Source organism: Phacochoerus africanus, chromosome 8 (assembly GCF_016906955.1).
Source record: "Phacochoerus africanus isolate WHEZ1 chromosome 8, ROS_Pafr_v1, whole genome shotgun sequence".
Classification (NCBI taxonomy): Eukaryota; Metazoa; Chordata; class Mammalia; order Artiodactyla; family Suidae; genus Phacochoerus; species Phacochoerus africanus.
The window spans coordinates 17547168-17565497 of record NC_062551.1 but is presented as its reverse complement, the minus strand read 5'-3'; the positions used below and the strand labels follow the sequence as shown (position 1 = coordinate 17565497).

General features: G+C 41.2%; 1 protein-coding gene and 1 pseudogene across 1 annotated transcript in view; both read left to right on the top strand.

Moving 5' to 3' along the window:
* The window catches only part of SNTB2 (syntrophin beta 2), a 94756-nt gene that overhangs the window by 72188 nt on the left and 4238 nt on the right, over positions 1-18330 (top strand). The window contains exon 5 of the mRNA XM_047789603.1: positions 13714-13910. Within this exon, the coding sequence (XP_047645559.1) occupies positions 13714-13910 (197 nt within the window). The remainder of the gene's footprint in view (positions 1-13713; positions 13911-18330) is intronic.
* Positions 17011-17832, top strand: LOC125132152 (40S ribosomal protein S6-like; annotated as a pseudogene).

The following is an 18330-nucleotide window of genomic DNA, read 5'->3' as shown; positions in this document are numbered from 1 at the left end:
GGGACTTAACAGGCAAAAGCTGCTAAAACGCCTTTGCCTGAGCTCATCTGGCCTCCCCGCCAAAGGGGGCCTTTTGGCAACTGTTCTAACCAACTGCCGTGCAGCAGGAGTACACCAGCTGGTTTGAATTAGATTCCCTCTGCCAAATATTTCATAATCAAACTGTAGGAAAAATTCTTCTGGACTTTATATTTTTTAATGTCTGATTTGGGATTAGCAATCAAACTGAATATGGTAGAATCCACCCTGTCACTTTCCCCACACTCTGTCTTACTTGGATCAAATGTGGAGTAGTTTTGAAACTTACTTAACTCTTGCTGAGATAATAGCTAATGTGTAATTAGCATGTTGGGTCTACGAGAATCAACTCAGGGAGGTGGTTCTCAAATTATACTTTCACAGACCTCTGGGGATCCTCTCTCTGGGGGTCTGTAAGTTCAAAACCATTTTCCTAGTAACACTAAGATGTTATTTACTTTTTTGCACTGTTGGCATTTGCACCAAGGGTTAGTAAAATTGCTGGTACCTTAGCATGAGTCAAGGCAGTTAGCACCAAACTATATGGATTGCAGGAAGAAAACATGCCAGTTTGACCTCAGAATGTCTTTGTTGAAGCAGTAAAAATTACTACTATTATTTAATCTTAACGCTTGAGTATTCATCTTGTTAACAATCTGTGGGATGAAATGGGAAGTGCTCACAGAGAACTTCCGCTGCACACAGAGGTATGATGATTTCGCAATGAAAAGCATGTGTGGTTGAGTTGTGAGCTGAACTAGCTGGCTTTTTCATGGAACACCATTTTTTACTTGAAAAAACAACTGGCTGACAAACTGGCCAGTCATACTTGGGTATTTATCAGACATTTTTTGTAAAATAATCAAAATGAATTTATCATTTAAGGAAAACACTAATTTTTGTTGCCAATTGTAAATTTCTAGCTTTCAAACAAAAATTAGAATTCTGTAGAATTTGTATGTGTCAAGTGTGAGTTTGACAGCTTCCCAATACTTAAAGACTTTTCTGATGAGACCAGTGGTGATATTAGCAAATGTGACTTTTTGATACTGCATAATGAAATGCTTTTAACATTTGGAAAATCTGCATAACTCTTTGAAAAAAGAAATGTACCAAATGACCAATACATGATGCTACAAAATAATGCAAGGGTGAAAAAGATCTGTTCAAACTGCAAGAGACACCAATGGATTTTTTTTTTCCACTGTACAGCATGGGGAGCAAGTTACACATACATGTATACATAATTTTTCCTCCCATTGTCGTGTTGCGATGTAAGTATCTAGACATAGTTCTCAGTGCTACACAGCAGGAGGATTTTTAATATAACAGAATAGGAAAACTTTATTTGTAAGATTTCAGATCCTACATCTCAACTAACCTTAAGAAACCACTTGTTGAGTGGACAGAAAGCTAGCTACAGTTATCTGAAAAGGCTGTTAAAAGACTCCTTCCTTGTTCAACTACATGTTTGTGTGAGGCTGGTCTTTCTTCATACACTTCATCTACACACTGCAACAGAATGCAGAAGCAGATAAGACATTCAGCTCTTTTTTTTTGGTCTTTTAGGGCCACACCCTTGGCATTTAGAAGTTTCCAGGCTAGGGGTCTAATCAGAGCTGTAGCTGCTGACCTACACCACAGCCACAACAATGTGGGATCCAAGTCTTGTCTATAAACTGCATCACAGCTCATGGCACCACTGGATCCTTAACCCATTGAGCACATCCAGGGATCAAGCCCACATCCTCATGGATACTAGTTGGGGTTGTTACCGATGAGCCACCACGGGAACTCCTCAGCTGTCTTTTCTTAAGCTGGATATTAAAGAGATTTGTAAACAATTTAAAACAAGTAAGTTATTAACACCTTATTTCGTTTTTATTTTTAAATGAATAAATGTTTTTAAAATTCCTCAGTTTGATTTCCCATTATAGTAATATCTATAACTATAACCCAAGAGTTCCTGCTGTGGTGCAGTGGGTTAAGAATTTGACTGCAGTGGCTTGATGCAGGTCTCTGTGAAGGCATGGGTTTGATCTCTGGCCCGACATAGTGGGTCAAAGGGTCTCACATTGCCACAGCTGTGGCATAGGTTGTGGCATGACTTGGATTCAGTCCCTGGCCTGGGAACTTCCATATGCCATGGGTATGGCCATAAAAAAATTAAAATAAAAATTATTTTTAAAATATACAACCCAGGGAGTTTCTGCCATGCCTCAGTGGAAACAAATCCGACTAGGAACCATGAAGTTGCAGGTTCAATCCCTGGCTTTGCTCAGTGGGTTAAGGATCCAGTGTTGCCGTGAGCTGTGGTTTAGGTCGCAGGTGTAGCTCAGGTCCTGCATTGCTGTGGCTGTGGTGTGGGCTGACAGCTGTAGCTCTGACTGGACCCCTAGCCTGGGAATTTCCATTTGCCGAGGGTGTGGCCCTAAAGAGCAAAAAAAAAAAAAAAAGAAAGAAAGAAAATTGAGTGGTAAAGGAAGGAGTCAGCAAATGTGTAGAAAAATATTATAGGTATACAACTTACAGTGAAGTTAAGAACGAGCCATTTTATATATTTCTTGGGTATACATTTCTCACCCAAGTTTTTAAAAATCCTATGTGGAAAACATTGCCTGCTGAGTGATTCCTTATAAGTGAGGTAGTGTGTTTGTTCTGTTATACTGATATACTTAGAACTTCTTAAATATAGGAGAAATATTTTTGGAAGAAGTGAATAAATTATACTAAATGGTTGTCATGAAACAAAATGTTGAATAGTTTAATAACTTTAAAAAGCATTGCTTTTCTCTTGGTTTTTCCTCATGTATATTTCGCTGTTATTTATTTTAGCAGCTTTATTGTGGTGTAACTTACATACTATACAGTTTGTCCATTCAAAGTATAAAATGTAATAGTTTTTACTGTGTTCACAGAGTTATACAATCAACACAATCAAAATAGGACACTTTCATTACCCCCAAAAAAACTCTTTACCCATGAGCAGTCACTCTTCATTTTCTCCTCCCCCAGCCCTAACCAACCACAAATATACTTTCTGGCTCTATAGACTTAACCTATTTTGGACCTTGCTTATAAATGGAATCATGTTATATAGCCCTTTATGTCTGACTTCTTTCATTTTGCATAATGTTCTCAAGGTTTATCTGTGTTGTAGCAACCATATAACTTCATTCCTTTTTAAGGCTTAATGATATTCCACTGATGGATATATGATATAGCACATTCATCAGTTAATAGTCATTTGGGTTATTTCCACGTTTTGACTATACTGTTATGAATAATGCTGCTATAACATTCATATAGAAGCTTTTCTGTGAACATATGTTTTTGATTTTTCGTCCGTCAGTATCTGGGGTGGATTGGTTCTGGGACCCCCATGGATGCTCAATTTCCTTATATAAAATGGTTTAGTGCAGTTGGACCTCTGTATTCATGGGTGCAAAACTGCAGATGCTGAGGTCACACTGTTTATACCTAGGACTAACATTGCTGAGTCATATGCAACTCTGTTTTTAACGTTTATGAGGAACTACCAGGCTATTTCCTACAGTAGCTACATCATTTTAAACTCTCACCAACAGTATATAAGGGTTCCATTTTCTCTACATTCTCATGATTTTGAGTTGTGTTCCCCTAATAGCTAATGATGAGCATCGTTACATATACTTGCTGGTCCTATGTATATCTTCTTTGGAGAAATGTCTGTTCAAACCCTTTGTACTATAATTGGGTTGTCTTTTTATTATTGAGTTGTATGAGTTCTTTAAATATTCTTTAGACAAATACTTTACGAAATACATGATTTGCAAGTATTTTTCCCATTCTGCGGGTTGTCTTTTCACTTTCTTGATGGTATTATTTAAAGCTCAAAAGTTTTTTATTTTGATGAAGTCCAATTTATTAGTCTTCCCTTACATCATTTTCCCTGAGAAGGCTTTCTTTAACTCAGGGTCACAAAGATTTATAGTTTCGGAAGGCAGCTATGCTCACCCCATACCACAAACACTACTAGTTTTATATTTTGGCTTTACATTTCATTCTTTTATCCATATGGAATCAGTTTTTGTATATGGTGTGAAGTAGTGGTCAAACTTTATTCTTTTGCAGGTGAAAATCCAGTTATCACAGCACCATTTGTTGAAAGGAGTTCCTGTTGTGGCTCAGCAGAAATGAATCTGACTAGCATCCATGAGGACACAGGTTCAATCCCTGGCCTCTTTCAGTGAGTTAAGGATCCTGCGTTGCCATGAGCTGTGGTATAGGTCACATGTAGCTCGGATTTGACATTGCTGTGGCTGTGATGGAGGCCAGCAGCTACAGTTGCGATTTGATCCCTAGCCTGGGAACCTCCATATGCCGCAGGTGCAGCCCTAAAAAGACCAAAAAAAAAATTTTTTTGATCATAAACATGAGGATTTGTTTCTTGGAGTTCCTATTGTGGCTCAGTGGTAATAAACCTGACACTAGTATCCATGAGGATGTGAGTTCAATCCCTGGCTCCCATCCATGGGTTAAATATCTGGCGTTGCTGTGAGCAGCTTTCAGACACGGCTTGGGTCCTGCGTTGCTGTGATGTTGGCCAGCAGCTGCAGCTCCAATTCAAACACTAGCCTGGGAACTTCCATGTGCTGCATGTGCGGCCCTAAAAAGCAAAAAAGAAAAAAGAGAGTTTATTTCTGGACTCTCAGTTTTATACTCTGGTAGTAAGTTATGAAACCAGAAGTTTGAAACCTCCAACTTAGTTCTTTTTCAAGATTATTTTGGCAATTCTGAGTCCCTTGCATTTACCTATGGGTTTTAAGGTCAGCTTGTTGATTTCTGGGGGGGGAGAAAAAAGGCGAATGAAATTCTGATTGGCATTGTGTTTAATCTGTAGGTCAATTTAGGGAGTATTGCCATCTTAAAAATATCGTCTTCTATGGAGTTCCCATTGGCTCAGTGGTTAAGAAACCAGCTAGTATCCATGAGGATGCAGGTTCATTCCCTGGCCATGCTCGGTGGGTTAAGGATCTGGTGTTGCTGCAAGCTTGCAGATGCAACTCAAATCTGCTTTGGCTGTGGTGTAAACCAGCAGCTGCAGCTCTGATTCAGCCACTAGCCCAGGAACTTCCATGTGCCACAGGTGCAGCCCTTCCAAAAAAAAAAAAAAAAAGGTTGTGTTGTTCCAGTCGTGATAGACAATATCTTTTGAATTATGTAGGTTTTCCTTAATTTTTTCAGCAGTGTTTTGTAGTTTTCAGAGTACAAGTCTTCTATTCTTTTTTTTTTTTTTTTTTTTGCTTTTAAGGGCTGCACCCACAACATATGGAAGTTCCCAGGCTAGGGATCAAAGGTTGAATCAGAGCTATAGCTTTGGGCCTACACCATGGCCATAGCAACTTAAAATCCGAGCTGCATCTGTGACCTACACCACAGCTCATGGCAATGCCAGATCCTTAACCCACTGATCGAGGCCAGGAATCCAACCCACATCCTAATGGATACTAGTCAGGTTCGTTTGCTCTGAGCCACAATGGGAGCTCCTCTTCTATTCCTTTTGTTAAATTTACTTTTAAGTATTTTAAATTTTTTATGCTATTTTAAATGAATTGTTTTCTGTTTTTTTTCTTTTTTGTTTTTTTAGGGTCAAACCTGTGGCATATGGAGGTTCCCAGGCTAGGGGTCTAATTGGAGCTACAGCTGCTGGCCTACGCCAGAGCCACTTGGCAATGCCAGATCCGAATCACATCTGCAACGTACACCACAGCTCACAGCAACACTGGATCCTTAACCCACTGAGCAAGGCCAGGGATCGAACCCACAACCTCATGGTTCCTGGTCAGCTTTGTTTCTGCTGCACCACAATGGGAACTCCTGAATTGTTTTCTTAATTTTTTGGAATGTTCATTGCTAGTGTATTCAATCAATACATTGATTTTTATATCTTGATCTTGTATCTTACAGTCTTGCTCAACTTGTTCATTAGTCTAATAGGTTTTGTTAGTCTTTTCCTTAGGACCTTTCTCTTTCTCTCTCTCTCTTTTTTTTTTCTTCGAGTTGCGTTTGCAGCATATGGAAGATCCCAGGCTAGGGGGCAATTGGAGTTACAGCTGTCACCCTATACCACAGCCACAGCAATGCCAGATCCTTAACCCACTGAGTGAGGCCAGGGATTGAACCTGCATCCTCATGGATACTAGTCAGATTCGTAACCCTCGAACTCCCAATCATGTCATCTGCAAACAAGACCTAGTTTTATCGGTTCGTTTTTTTTTTCTTTTTTTTCTTAATTTTCTTTCTTTCTTTTTTTTTTTTTTTTTTGCTTTTTAGGGCCACACCTGCAACATATGGAGGTTCCCAGGCTCGGGATTGAATTGGAGCTGCAGCTGTTGACCTACACCACAGCCCCCAGCAATGCCAGATCCCTAACCCACCACTGAGCAAGGCCAGGGACAGGGATCCAATCCATATCCTCATAGACACTAGCTGGGATCATTACCACTCAGCCACAATGGGAACTCCTACTGCTTCCTTTCTATTCTAGGTGCCTTTTATTTCATTTTCTTGCCTAATTGCTCTGGCTAGACTCTCCAGAACAGTTTTCAACAGAAATTTCATAAGCAGGCATCCTTGTCTTTTTCCTTGTTCTTAGGGGGAAAGTATTCAATCATTTACCATCAAGTATGATGTTAGCTTTGGGTTTTTTGTAGATACCTTTTATTGGGGTGAAGAAGTTCCCTACTATTCCACTTTGTTGGGTGTTTTCATCATGCAAAGGTTTTGGATTTGTTAAAATACTTTTCTGTGTCTATTAGAGTGATCTTGTGGGGTTTGTCCTTATTCGATTTATATAGTTTTACTTATCAGTTTATACGTTCATTTTAAAATAATTTCTATGGGGAGTTACCATCGTGGCTCAAAGGAAACAAACCTGCCTAGTATCCATGAGGCTTCAGATTCAATCCCTGGCCTTGCTCAGTGAGTTAAGAATCCAGCTTTGCCGTGAGCTGCAGTGTAGGTCGTAGACATGGTTCAGATTCTGTGTTTCTGTGGCTGTGGCAAGGCCAGCAGCTGCAGCTCTGATTCGACCCCTAGCCTGGAAACTTCCATATGCCGAAAAAAAAAAAAAAAAGAGAGAGAGAATCTGACTCGTAACCATGAGGATGTATGTTCGATCTCTGGCCATGAGCTGCAGCGTGGGTCCCAAACAAGTGTTGCTGTGGCTGTGGTATAGGGCAGCACCTGCAGCTCCAATTCAAACCCTAGCCTGTATGTCCTTAAAAAACAAAAAGAAATAAAGAAAGTGGCAGGAATGGAGGAGGGAGAAAGAGAGAGAGAGAAGAAGGAAGGAAGGAGAGAGAAAGAGAGGAAGAAAGGAGGGAGGAGGAAGAGAGGAAGGAAAGAAAGAAAAACAAAGGAAGAAAGAAAGAAAGAGAAGTGAGGCTGAGTTCCTCAGTGGATTAAGGATCTGGTGTTAACTGCAAAGGCATGGGTTTTATCCCTGGCCCAGGAACCTCTGCATGCCGAAGTCGAGGCCAAAAAAAAAACACCACACACAAAAATGAAGAATGAGGCTAAAATGTCGACCCTTTCTTACACTTTTGCTCAAGACACCAGTCTTGTTCCTGGCCTTTTCTCTTCTTGTTCCCCTGAGTGAAAATGACACCAGCCAAATCTATAGACTCTCCCCCGATCTTGACCCAGTTTTATCCTCCTTCCCCAAACCCTTCCCCTTTGCCTTCAAATTCACTCAGTCATTAGTAAAAATCTTTTATATCCTCAACTCTTCTCTGAAGATTCCCTCCACCTCCCTCCTCTAAATCTGGACACTACTTCCCCTTCTGTTCTTTCAAGAGATGGCTATGGTGTCTCCTACCATCTGTCTTGCTACTGGCCTGGAAATAGTTTAGGTGTCCTTGCTGCTTGTTGCTCTGCAAGTCCATTGCTCCTTCCTCCTCCCCTAGTTTCTCTAGCCTTTGACGTTATACCTTCAAACTATACACCCTGAATACTCTCCTTGTTGACATCATCTCAAGACCACCAGGTCTGGAGTTCCCTGGTGTCTCAGTGGGTTAAGGATCTTGGATTTTCACTGCTGTGGCTGTGGTTACTGCTGCGGCGTTTGAGTTTGATCTATGGCCCAGGAACCTTCTGCATGCCACAGATGTGGGACGGAAAAAAATAAAGACCACCAGGTCATTCTGCCTTCTTCTTAAAGATGGTAGCACCTAGATCATATTCCATCTTTCTGTCTCTGTCTCCCTCCTCCTGTTTCCTTCTATCTTTTTCTCCCTTTCTCCCTCTTTCCCTCCCTCCTTCACTTCCCTCATTCTTCCACATAATCCTAGAATTTTAATGATTTTTAATATCCATGTAGGTGATCCCTCTGTTACTCTAAATTCTCAGTTCCTTGACTTTTTCTACTCTAATGATGTCTTTCACACTGTCTCCATTACCTGTCACCACAGTCTTGTCGTTACCAATAATATTGGATTGGTTCAATAATATCCTCCCATTTTGCTCAGTTATTTTTATTTTTTTCTTTTTCTTTTATTTTTTTAATTATAGTTGATTTACAATGTTGTGTCAATTTCTGCTGTATAGTAGTGACCCAGTTATATATACATTCTTTTCTCACATTGTCCTCCACAAGTGATTAGATATAATTCCCTGTGCTGTACAGCAGGGTCTCATTGTTTATCCACTCCAAATGCTATAGTTTGCATCTACTAACCCAAACTCTCAGTCCACCCCACTCCCTCTGTCTTCCTCTTGGCAACCACAGTCTGTTCTCCATGTCCATGAGTTTGTTTCTTTTCTGTAGATAGGTTCATTATTGCCATATATCAGATTCCAGATATAAATGGAGCTCATAGATTTACTGTCCATTATAGTTTGTCCCTGTTTGTTTGGGGTTTTTTTGTCTTTTTAGGGCCACACCTGAGGCATATGGAGGTTCCCAGGCTAAAGGTCAAATCAGTGCTGTAGATGCCGGCCTACACAGTAGGCACAGCAACTTGGACTCCAAGCTGCATCTGCAACCTACACCACAGGTCACGGCAACGCCAGATCCTTAACCCACTGAGCAAGGCCAGGGATCAAACCTGTGTCCTCATAGATGCGAGTTTCTGCTGAGCCACAATGGGAATTCCTAGTTTGTCCTTGATGCTCAAAAATCATCCTGTCTTTAGCCAGTGGTAACCTTTTCAGATGCATTTCTGAGCCCTTTTGACAAGACTTTTATATAGAAGTATTTAAGAATTGCCATATTATAATTTAAAAATAAAAGAAAAAATTATTTTTATTTATTTATTTACTTTTTGTCTTTTTGCTATTTCTTTGGGCTGCTCCCGAGGCACATGGAGGTTCCCAGGCTAGGGGTTGAATCGGAGCTGTAGCCGCCAGCCTACGCCAGAGCCACAGCAACGCGGGATCCGAGCTGCGTCTGCAACCTACACCACAGCTCACGGCAACGCCGGATCTTTAACCCACTGAGCAAGGGCAAGGACCGAACCCGCAACCTCATGGTTTCTAGTCGGATTCGTTAACCACTGCGCCACAACGGGAACTCCAAAAAAAATTTTTTTTTAAGACCAAAAAAAGTAAAAAGAAAAAACCAAAAAATAAATAAATAAAAAAGAGAAAAGATTGACATATTATCTGTTAAGATTGAATATTCCTGACTTCTCTTGTATATTTTCTACTCTAGGTCTGACATTTTCCCAGAAGCCTCACTCTTTTTTTGAGGGGATGGGGGTTCACTTTGGGCACTGATAACATTTGTTGCTATTGGGTTAGTTATTGTAATTGCCTTTGTTGATGGACAGAGGTAGGAAGTATGTATATGTATGTGTATATGTGTGTGTATATATATATATTTTAAAACATAAAATATGTAGTCACACAAATGTTCCATTTCATGTTTAAGACTGCAGTGTTTTTACTTAACCTCTTCTGCATTAAATCTGGCTTTCCTTTTTCCCATACCCAAAATTCCAGATCTTAAGGACACTAGAAATGACCAAATTAGAATATCCCATAATTGCTCATTTCCTTTATCCCACATTACATTATCAGAATAGTACCATTATAATAGTAATATTATCACCAGCAATATAGTGACTGAAACCAGTCGAAGAAAATGCGTTGCGGCTCCTTTGTACTTTATTTTACATGGTTCTTCCTGGTTCTGTCATTTCTCCTCCTGTCCACACTTTCTCATTCCCCTTTGTTTATCCCATCTTACCTTCCTGACGTCTAAACATTGACTATTTTAGGGCTCATACCTCTTCTCTGTCAACTACCCTGCCCCTCTGGTGATTGTTTCTAGTACCATAGCTTCAAATATCTCCTATATACTGATAACTCCCAAATTTATATCTCCAGACGGAAGCACAGACTTATATTCTGCCTATTTAACACATCATTTGCATATTTATGATCATTAGGAAGCATGTTTTGTAGCAAAAATAACCTAAAATAATAAAATAGTTGTTTACTTCTTTCTTATGTAAAAGAAAACTGCCATTCTTAGCAAGAGGCTTCTACCCTTCAAGGTCACTTCATGGCTCATAGCGGCTACTTGGGAGCTCCAGGCATCATACCTAAACTGTAGGCAGGAGGAAGAAGAGGAAAAGGACACAAGAGGCACATACTCGCTGCCTTATTCTCCAACTGTGGAGCTTTTCTGCTAATCCTGCCTACCCAGTAACAGCTTGCAATTCATCAGATATCTCTTTCTGCAGAGAAGTTGGGGAAATACTCTTTTATATATATGTGATTTGTACAGGATAAAGGCAGCTTTCTATTTCTAAGGAAGAATGAGAGAATGGATATTGAATAGCCAAAACGAGTTTTTCTTAAGATGTCTTCTGGAAGTTTTATACTTTTGCATTTTACGTTTAGAGCTAGGATTCATTTTTTGATAATTTTTGTGAAGAGTGTAAGGTCTTCTGAAGCAGAAAGCACCAGGCCCAGATGGATTCACTGGTGAATTCTACCACACATTTAAGAAAAAAATTCCCTACAATCTCTTGCAAAGAATAGAAGCAGAGGGAATACTTTGTAGCTCGTTCTATGAGACTAGCATTGTGCTAATACCAAAACCAGACAAAGATATTATAAGAAATATACAGACTAATTATCTCTCATGAAAGTAGATGTAAAAATCCTCAAAAAATATTACCAAATCTTATCTAAAGAAGTACAAAAAGAGGAGTTCCCGTCGTGGTGCAGTGGTTAACGAATCCGACTAGGAACCATGAGGTTGCGGGTTCGGTCCCTGCCCTTGCTCAGTGGGTTAACGATCCGGCGTTGCCGTGAGCTGTGGTGTAGGTTGCAGACGCGGCTCGGATCCCGCGTTGCTGTGGCTCTGGTGTAGGCCAGCGGCTACAGCTCCGATTCGACACCTAGCCTGGGAACCTCCATATGCCACGGGAGCAGCCCAAGAAATAGCAACAACAACAACAAAAAAGACAAAAGACAAAAAAAAAAGAAGTACAAAAAGAGAGTTCCTGTTGTGGCTCAGCAGAAATGAATAGTATTAGTATCCATGTGGATGTGGGTTCAGTCCCAGGCCTCGCTCAGTGGGTCAAGGATCCAGCGTTGCTGTGAGCTGTGGTATAGGTCACAGACATGGCTCAGATCCTGCATTGCTGTGGCTGTGGCATCCCTAGCCTGGGACCTTACATATGCTGCGGGTGTGGCCTTAAAAAACAACAGCAAAAAAAAAAAAAAAAAAGGTACAAAAAGAAGTATACATCACGACTAGTGGGATGTATTTTAGGTATACAAGTCTGGTTCAGCATTTGAAAATCAGTTCATGTAGTCCATTACATCAACAAGCTAAAGAAAAAATTACATCAAGACATAACAAGAAAAGCATTTAACAAAATGCAACACCCATTCATGTCAATAACTTTGAGTAAAATAGAAATAAACAGGAACATCTTCAACTTGATAAAGACTATCCACAAAAGAAATGTACAGGAGTTCCCTTTGTGGTGCAGTGGAAACGAGCATGAGGTTGCAGGTTCGAGCCTTGGCCTTGTTCAGTGGGTTAAGGACCCGGTGTTGCCATGAGCTGTAGTGTAGGTCACAGATACAGCTTGGATTTGGCGTGGCTGTGGCTGTTGCTGTGGCATAGGCTGGCAGCTGTGGCTCTGATTAGACCCTTAGCCTGGGAATCTCCATATGCTGCACAGATGCAGCCCTAAAAAGCAAAAAAAAAGAAATCTACAGCTAACATCATATTTAATGATGAGAAACATAAAGCTTTTCCACTAAGATCAGGTACAAGGTAAGGATATTTGCTCTTGGCACTCCTTTCAGCATCATACTGGAGGTCCTTGCTAATGCAAAATGGAAGTAAAAGGTATATAAATTGTAAAGGAAGATATGAAATAATTTTTGTTCACGGAAGATATGATCATCTAAATAGAAAGTCGAAAAGAATTGACAAAAAAAACTCCTGGAACTAATAAGGTATTATAGCATGGTTGCAGCATGTATAAAATATACAAAATTTCTGGTATACCCAGCCTTATTCTTAATGCCAGAATTTGGAAGCAATCAGTGTATCCTTTGGTAGGTAAATGGATAAACTGTGGTAGATCCAGACAATTAAATATTCAGTGCTAAAAAGAAATGAACTATCAAGGAGTTCTCTGGTGGCTTAATGGTGAAGGATTGCTGGCATTATCACTGCTGTGGCTTGGGTTTGATCCCTGGCTTGGGAATTTCCTATGCCGTGGGTGTGGCCAAACAAAAAGAAAAAGAAATGAGCTAGCAAGATGTGAAAAGACATGGAGGAACCAGAGAATTTGACAAGGCTTTATACTATTTGATTCCAACCATATGACATTTTGGAAAAAGCAAAACCATGGAGACCATAAAAAGATCAGTGGTTGCCAGAGGAGAGGGTCGATGAATAGGCAGTGAGCCAAGGATTTAGAGCAATGAAAATACGCTGTATTTTGTAATGATGGCTATATGTCTTTATTTGTCCAAACCTATGGGATATACAGCACCAAGAGCGAACCCTGAAGTAGACTCTGAACTTTGAGTGATTATTTGTCAGTGTAGGTTTATCCTTGGTAAAAGTATACTATTGTGATTCTGATAATGGGGGAGGCTATGCGTGTGTAGGGGCATATTTCTTAATGAAATTCGAATTTTTTTTTCAAAGACTGTAATCTTGTCTTGAAATATACTTATCTAAAAACTGCTGGAGGAGTTCCCATCGTAGCGCAGTGGTTAACGAATCTGACTAGCAACCATGAGGTTGCGGGTTTGATCCCTGGCCTTGCTCGGTGGGTTAAGGATCTGGTGTTGCCATGAGCTGTGGTGTAGGTTGCAGATGCGGCTCGGATTCTGCGTTGGTGGCTCTGGTGTAGGCCAGCGGCTACAGCTCCAATTCGACCCCTAGCCTGGGAACCTCCATATGCCTCGGGAGCGGCCCTGGAAAAGACAAAAAATAAATAAATTTAAAAAAAAAAAACTGCTGGAGTTCCCTGGTGGCCAAGCATTTAAAGATTGGGAGTTATCAGTGCTGAGGCTCAGGAACTTCTACATGCTGCCAAAAAAGCAAGCAGACCAACAAACTGCTCATGGCTTTTATAATTTTCTTCTCATTAATCAACATAAATTGCTGACATTTAGTGCTGACAGTGTATGAATTATTTTTGATCTTTGCTCTGCTTATGGTCCTAGGTTGGTACATTCTGGCTCCGGATGTCGATCACCCTCCCTTGGATCTGACCTTACATTTGCTACCAGGACAGGCTCTCGGCAGGGCATTGAGATGCATCTCTTCAGGGTGGAGACACATCGGGATCTGTCAACCTGGACCCGAATACTTGTTCAGGGTTGCCATGCTGCTGCTGAGCTGATCAAGGAAGTCTCTCTAGGTATAGATTCTGGCACTTCATTTCTGATAATAATTAAATGGAACTGTTATACTTTATTTTTTTCCTGGACACATTTACACCACTCTGTACAACATGACAGTTTTACTGTTCATTATTTAAATCTGTATTCGATAGTGCAAGGACTCATTTACTAAATACTAGGTGTATTGACCCTCTAATGAAGAAGCTTTGGAATCTAAGACATAGATAGACACCCGTAAGAATATGAGGATCTGGAAACACTTACAGCTATAGAAAAGTTAAAAATTTGGAATAGGTGTCTCTTTTCCAAAGTTTGAAAATGTGTGCCCAATAAGTACCTAAATAAGCATCTTAAGAAGCCTGATTGTCTCTTTACATTGTTGAAGCGCCCTCTTGTGGCTAATCTATATGAATTTGGAGGTATGGTTTCATACCTGTATATTTTTGCACATGGATGTGTATAGGTATTTCCAGATTGCTTTTCATTTTAACAAGGGCAGAGAGCAGTCAAAATGAAGATAAAATTACAGTTTATAATATGGTTGGAATTACTTTGAATACCTTGGGTGCAACTTGGTTTACTTAGTTTTGCTCCTGTTTGTTTTATGAACCTAGTTTTACAGAACTTATATAAAAAGAGAAAATGTTTTGTGAGCAGAATGTGTTGTGATTTATCTTCCTTTCCATGGCTTTTGGAAAGTGAGGGATCTCCATGGCAAGAATAGCATTTCCATAGATGATCTTCTAATACTGGCACAAGGACAGTTTTTTTTTTTTTTAAGTTTTATTGAAGTACGGTTGATTTACAAGGTTCTGATAATTTCTGCTAAAAGAGACAGTTTTTTAATATTGTCAAATGATACAATTCTTCGAGTTCTTGTTGCAACTCAGTGGAAGCAAATCTGACTGGCATCCACGAGGCCACAGGTTCAATCCCTGACCTCACTGAGTGGATTAAGAATCCGACTTTGCTGTGTGCTGGGGTGTAGGTCACAGACGTGGCTTGGATCTGGCATTGCTGTGGCTGTGGCGTAGGGCAGTGGTTATGACTTCATTTCAGCCCCTAGCCTAGGAACCTCCATAGGCTATGGGTGCGGCCCTAAAAAAAAAAAGACCAAAAAAAACTTTACAACTCATCAACTGTTGAGGACCTGCTTGAAATTTTCCTCACAACCATGATAATTCAAGCAATGACACCATTGACTAGATCCCACCTTGGATTTTGACCAAAGCCACCACATCCATATTGTCTTTCTCACTTGTCTGTCTTCCGCCGATTTTCTCTTTGGAGCAGTTGGTCTCCACATTAAGAACTTTCTGGGGGAAGTTCCCTTGTGGTGCAGTGGGTTAAGGATCCAGTGGTCACTGCACTGGCTCAGGTTTCTGCACTGGTACAGATTCAGTCCCTGGCCTGGAAATTTCCACAAGCCTTACGTATGGCCAAAAGAAAAAAAAAGACCTACGGGGCTCTGGTTTTTGTCTTGGCTGCAGAATGTGCTTTCTGGGATGGGGAATTCCTCAGTGTGAAAGTATGGATGCTCTGTGTTCCTGTGCACAGTCCCAGGGGTCAGGCCACTGCACTCATCACTGGCCTCTGGAGTCACCATACCTTCTTCAAGGATCCAGAGAGATATGCTTCCCAGAACCAAGAGTGCAGTGTGGATTTTTAACATATTTTAGTTGCATGTTGTTTCTTTGCTGTCTGGCAGCTAAACTTCATGTTACAGGAAACCAAAACTATCCAGTTCTTGGCTCACAGTTCTTAAAATACAAATGGCTTGAGGAGAAGGAAATAGGACCACCTTTATGTGTGTGTGTACATATGTGTATATATATATATAATTTTTTTTTGTCTTTTTAGGGCTGCACTCACAGTTCCCAGACTAGGGGTCTAATTGGCGCTACAGCTGCCAGCCTATACCACGCCAGATCCAAGCCATGTCAGTGACCTACACCACAGCTCATGGCAACGCCATATGCTTGACCCACTGAGTGAGGCTAGGGATTGAACCTGCAACCTCACAGGAGGTTTCCACTGCACCACGATGGGAACTCCTCTTTATATTTTTAAATGGAGAGATGAAACATGTTTTTTTCTAATTGTGTACCAGTAAAATCCCTCATCTGGGAGCTGAAATCCCACATCAAGCTGCTACACACCGTGACCAAAAAATAAATTAAAATAAAGTAGCTTGGAGTTCCCGTCATGGCTCAGTGGTTAACAAATCCAACTAGCAACCATGAGGATACAGGATTGATCCCTGGCCTTGCTCAGTGGGTTAAGGATCCAGCGTTGCCGTGAGCTGTGGTGTGGGTCGCAGACACAGCTCGGATCCCGAGTTGCTGTGGCTGTGGTGTAGGCCAGCGGCTATGGCTCCGATTCACCCCCTAGCCTGGGAACCTCCATATGCCAAGGGAGCAGCCCTAGAAAAGTCAAAAAGACCAAAAAAAAAAAAAAGAGTAATTTGTCCTTTTTTTTTTTTTTTAGTTTGGGTTTTTTTTTTCTTTTTTTCTTTTTAGGGCTGTAACTGTAGCACATGGACGTTCTCAGGCTAGAGGTCAAGTCAGAGCTGCAGCTGCCGGCCTGCGCCACAACTAGAGCAACTCCAGATCTGAACCACCACAGCTCATGGCAACGAGGGATGCTTAACCCACTGAACAAGGCCATGGATCGAATCCACATCCTCTTGGGTACTAATTGGGTTCTTAAACTGCTGAGCCACAATAAGAACTCCAAAGTAACTTGTCTTTAAAAAAAAAAAGAAAAAAAAATTTCAGGTGTACAGTATGATTCACAGTTCTAAAAAATATGCAGAGAATGCACAAGATGAGAAGAAAAAGGGCATTTAAAAGTATTTAAATGGAGTTTCCGTCGTGGCTCAGTGGTTAATGAATCTGACTAGGAACCATGAGGTTGCAGGTTTGATCCCTGGCCTCGCTCAGTGGGTTAAGGATCCGGTGTTGCCGTGAGCTGTGGTGTAGGTCTCGGACATGGCTTGGATCCCACATTGCTATGGCTGTGGTGTAGGCCGGCAGCTACAGCTCCGATTAGACCCCTAGCCTGGGAAACTCCATAAGCCATGGGAGCAGCCCTAGAAATGGCAAAAAGACCAAAAAAAAAGGAAAAAAAAGTATTTAGAGCTCTTTCTTGTGGCTCCTCAAAGGCCGTCGGCCGCTTCAGGATGAAGTTGAACATCTCTTTCCCCATCACTGGCTGCCAGAAACTCACTGAAGTAGATGAAGAACAAAACCTTCGTAGATGAAGGTGCAACAGAAGTTGCTGCTGACGCTCTGGGTGAAGAATGGAAGGGTGATGTGGTCCAGATCAGTGGTGGGAACGACAAACAGGGTTTCCCCATGAAGCAGGGTGTCTTGACCTAGGCTGAGTCCACCTGCTACTGAGTAAGGGGCGTTCCTGTTACAGACCAAGGAGGACTGGAGAAACAAAGTGCGCATCGGTTCGGGGTTGCATTGTGGATGCCAACCTCACTGTTCTCAATTTGGTCATCATAAAAAAAGGGGAGAAGGGTATTCCTGAACTCACCGATACTACTGTGCCTCACTGCCTGGGGCCTAAAAGAGCTAGCAGAATCCACAAGCTTTTCAGTCTCTCTGAAGAAGAGGATGTCCATCAGTATGCAGTGAAAAAGCCCCTAAACAAAGAAGGTAAGACGCCTAGGACCAAAGCACCCGAGATGCAGCGTCTTGTTACTCCACGTGCTCGGCAACACAAATGTCAGCGTATTGCTCCGAAGAAACAACGTACTAAGAAAAATAAGGAAGACGCTGCAGAATATGCTAAACTTTTGGCCAAGAGAATGAAGGATGCCAAAGGAAAACGTCAGGAACAGATTGCCAAGAGACAGAGGCTGTCTCCTCTGAAGCTTCTTCCTCCAAGTCTGAGTCCAGTCAAAAGAGATGCTCTAAGAGTAACAAATAACATCAGATCTTCAAAAAAAATGAAAATAAAGTATTTAGAGTGTTAGCATATATGAAAAAGAATTTGCTTTAACCACGCTCAGTTTCATAGAAATTCACTTGAATCCCTCGTGTTCATCTACTTAACAAATTATTTCTTGATTTATGCAGACTTCATTAAATCTAAAAATTGCTCTTCTGTGAAAGACAATGCCAATATTAAGAATATCTGTGGGGGAGTTCCCATTGTGGCAGAGCAGAAAAGAGTATGACTAGGAACCATGAGGGTGAGGGTTCAATCCCTGGCCTCTCTCAGAGGGCTAAGGATCCAGTGTTGCCGTGAGCTGTGGTGTAGGTCTCAGACGTGGCTCAGATCCTGCATTGCTCTGTCTGTGGTGTAGGCCAGTGGCTGTAGCTCTAATTCAACCCCTAGCTTGGGAACTTCCATATGTCATGGGTGGGGCCCTAAAAAAGCAAAAGAAGAAGAAGAAGAATGTCTGTGAAACAGGGACTCTTCCAG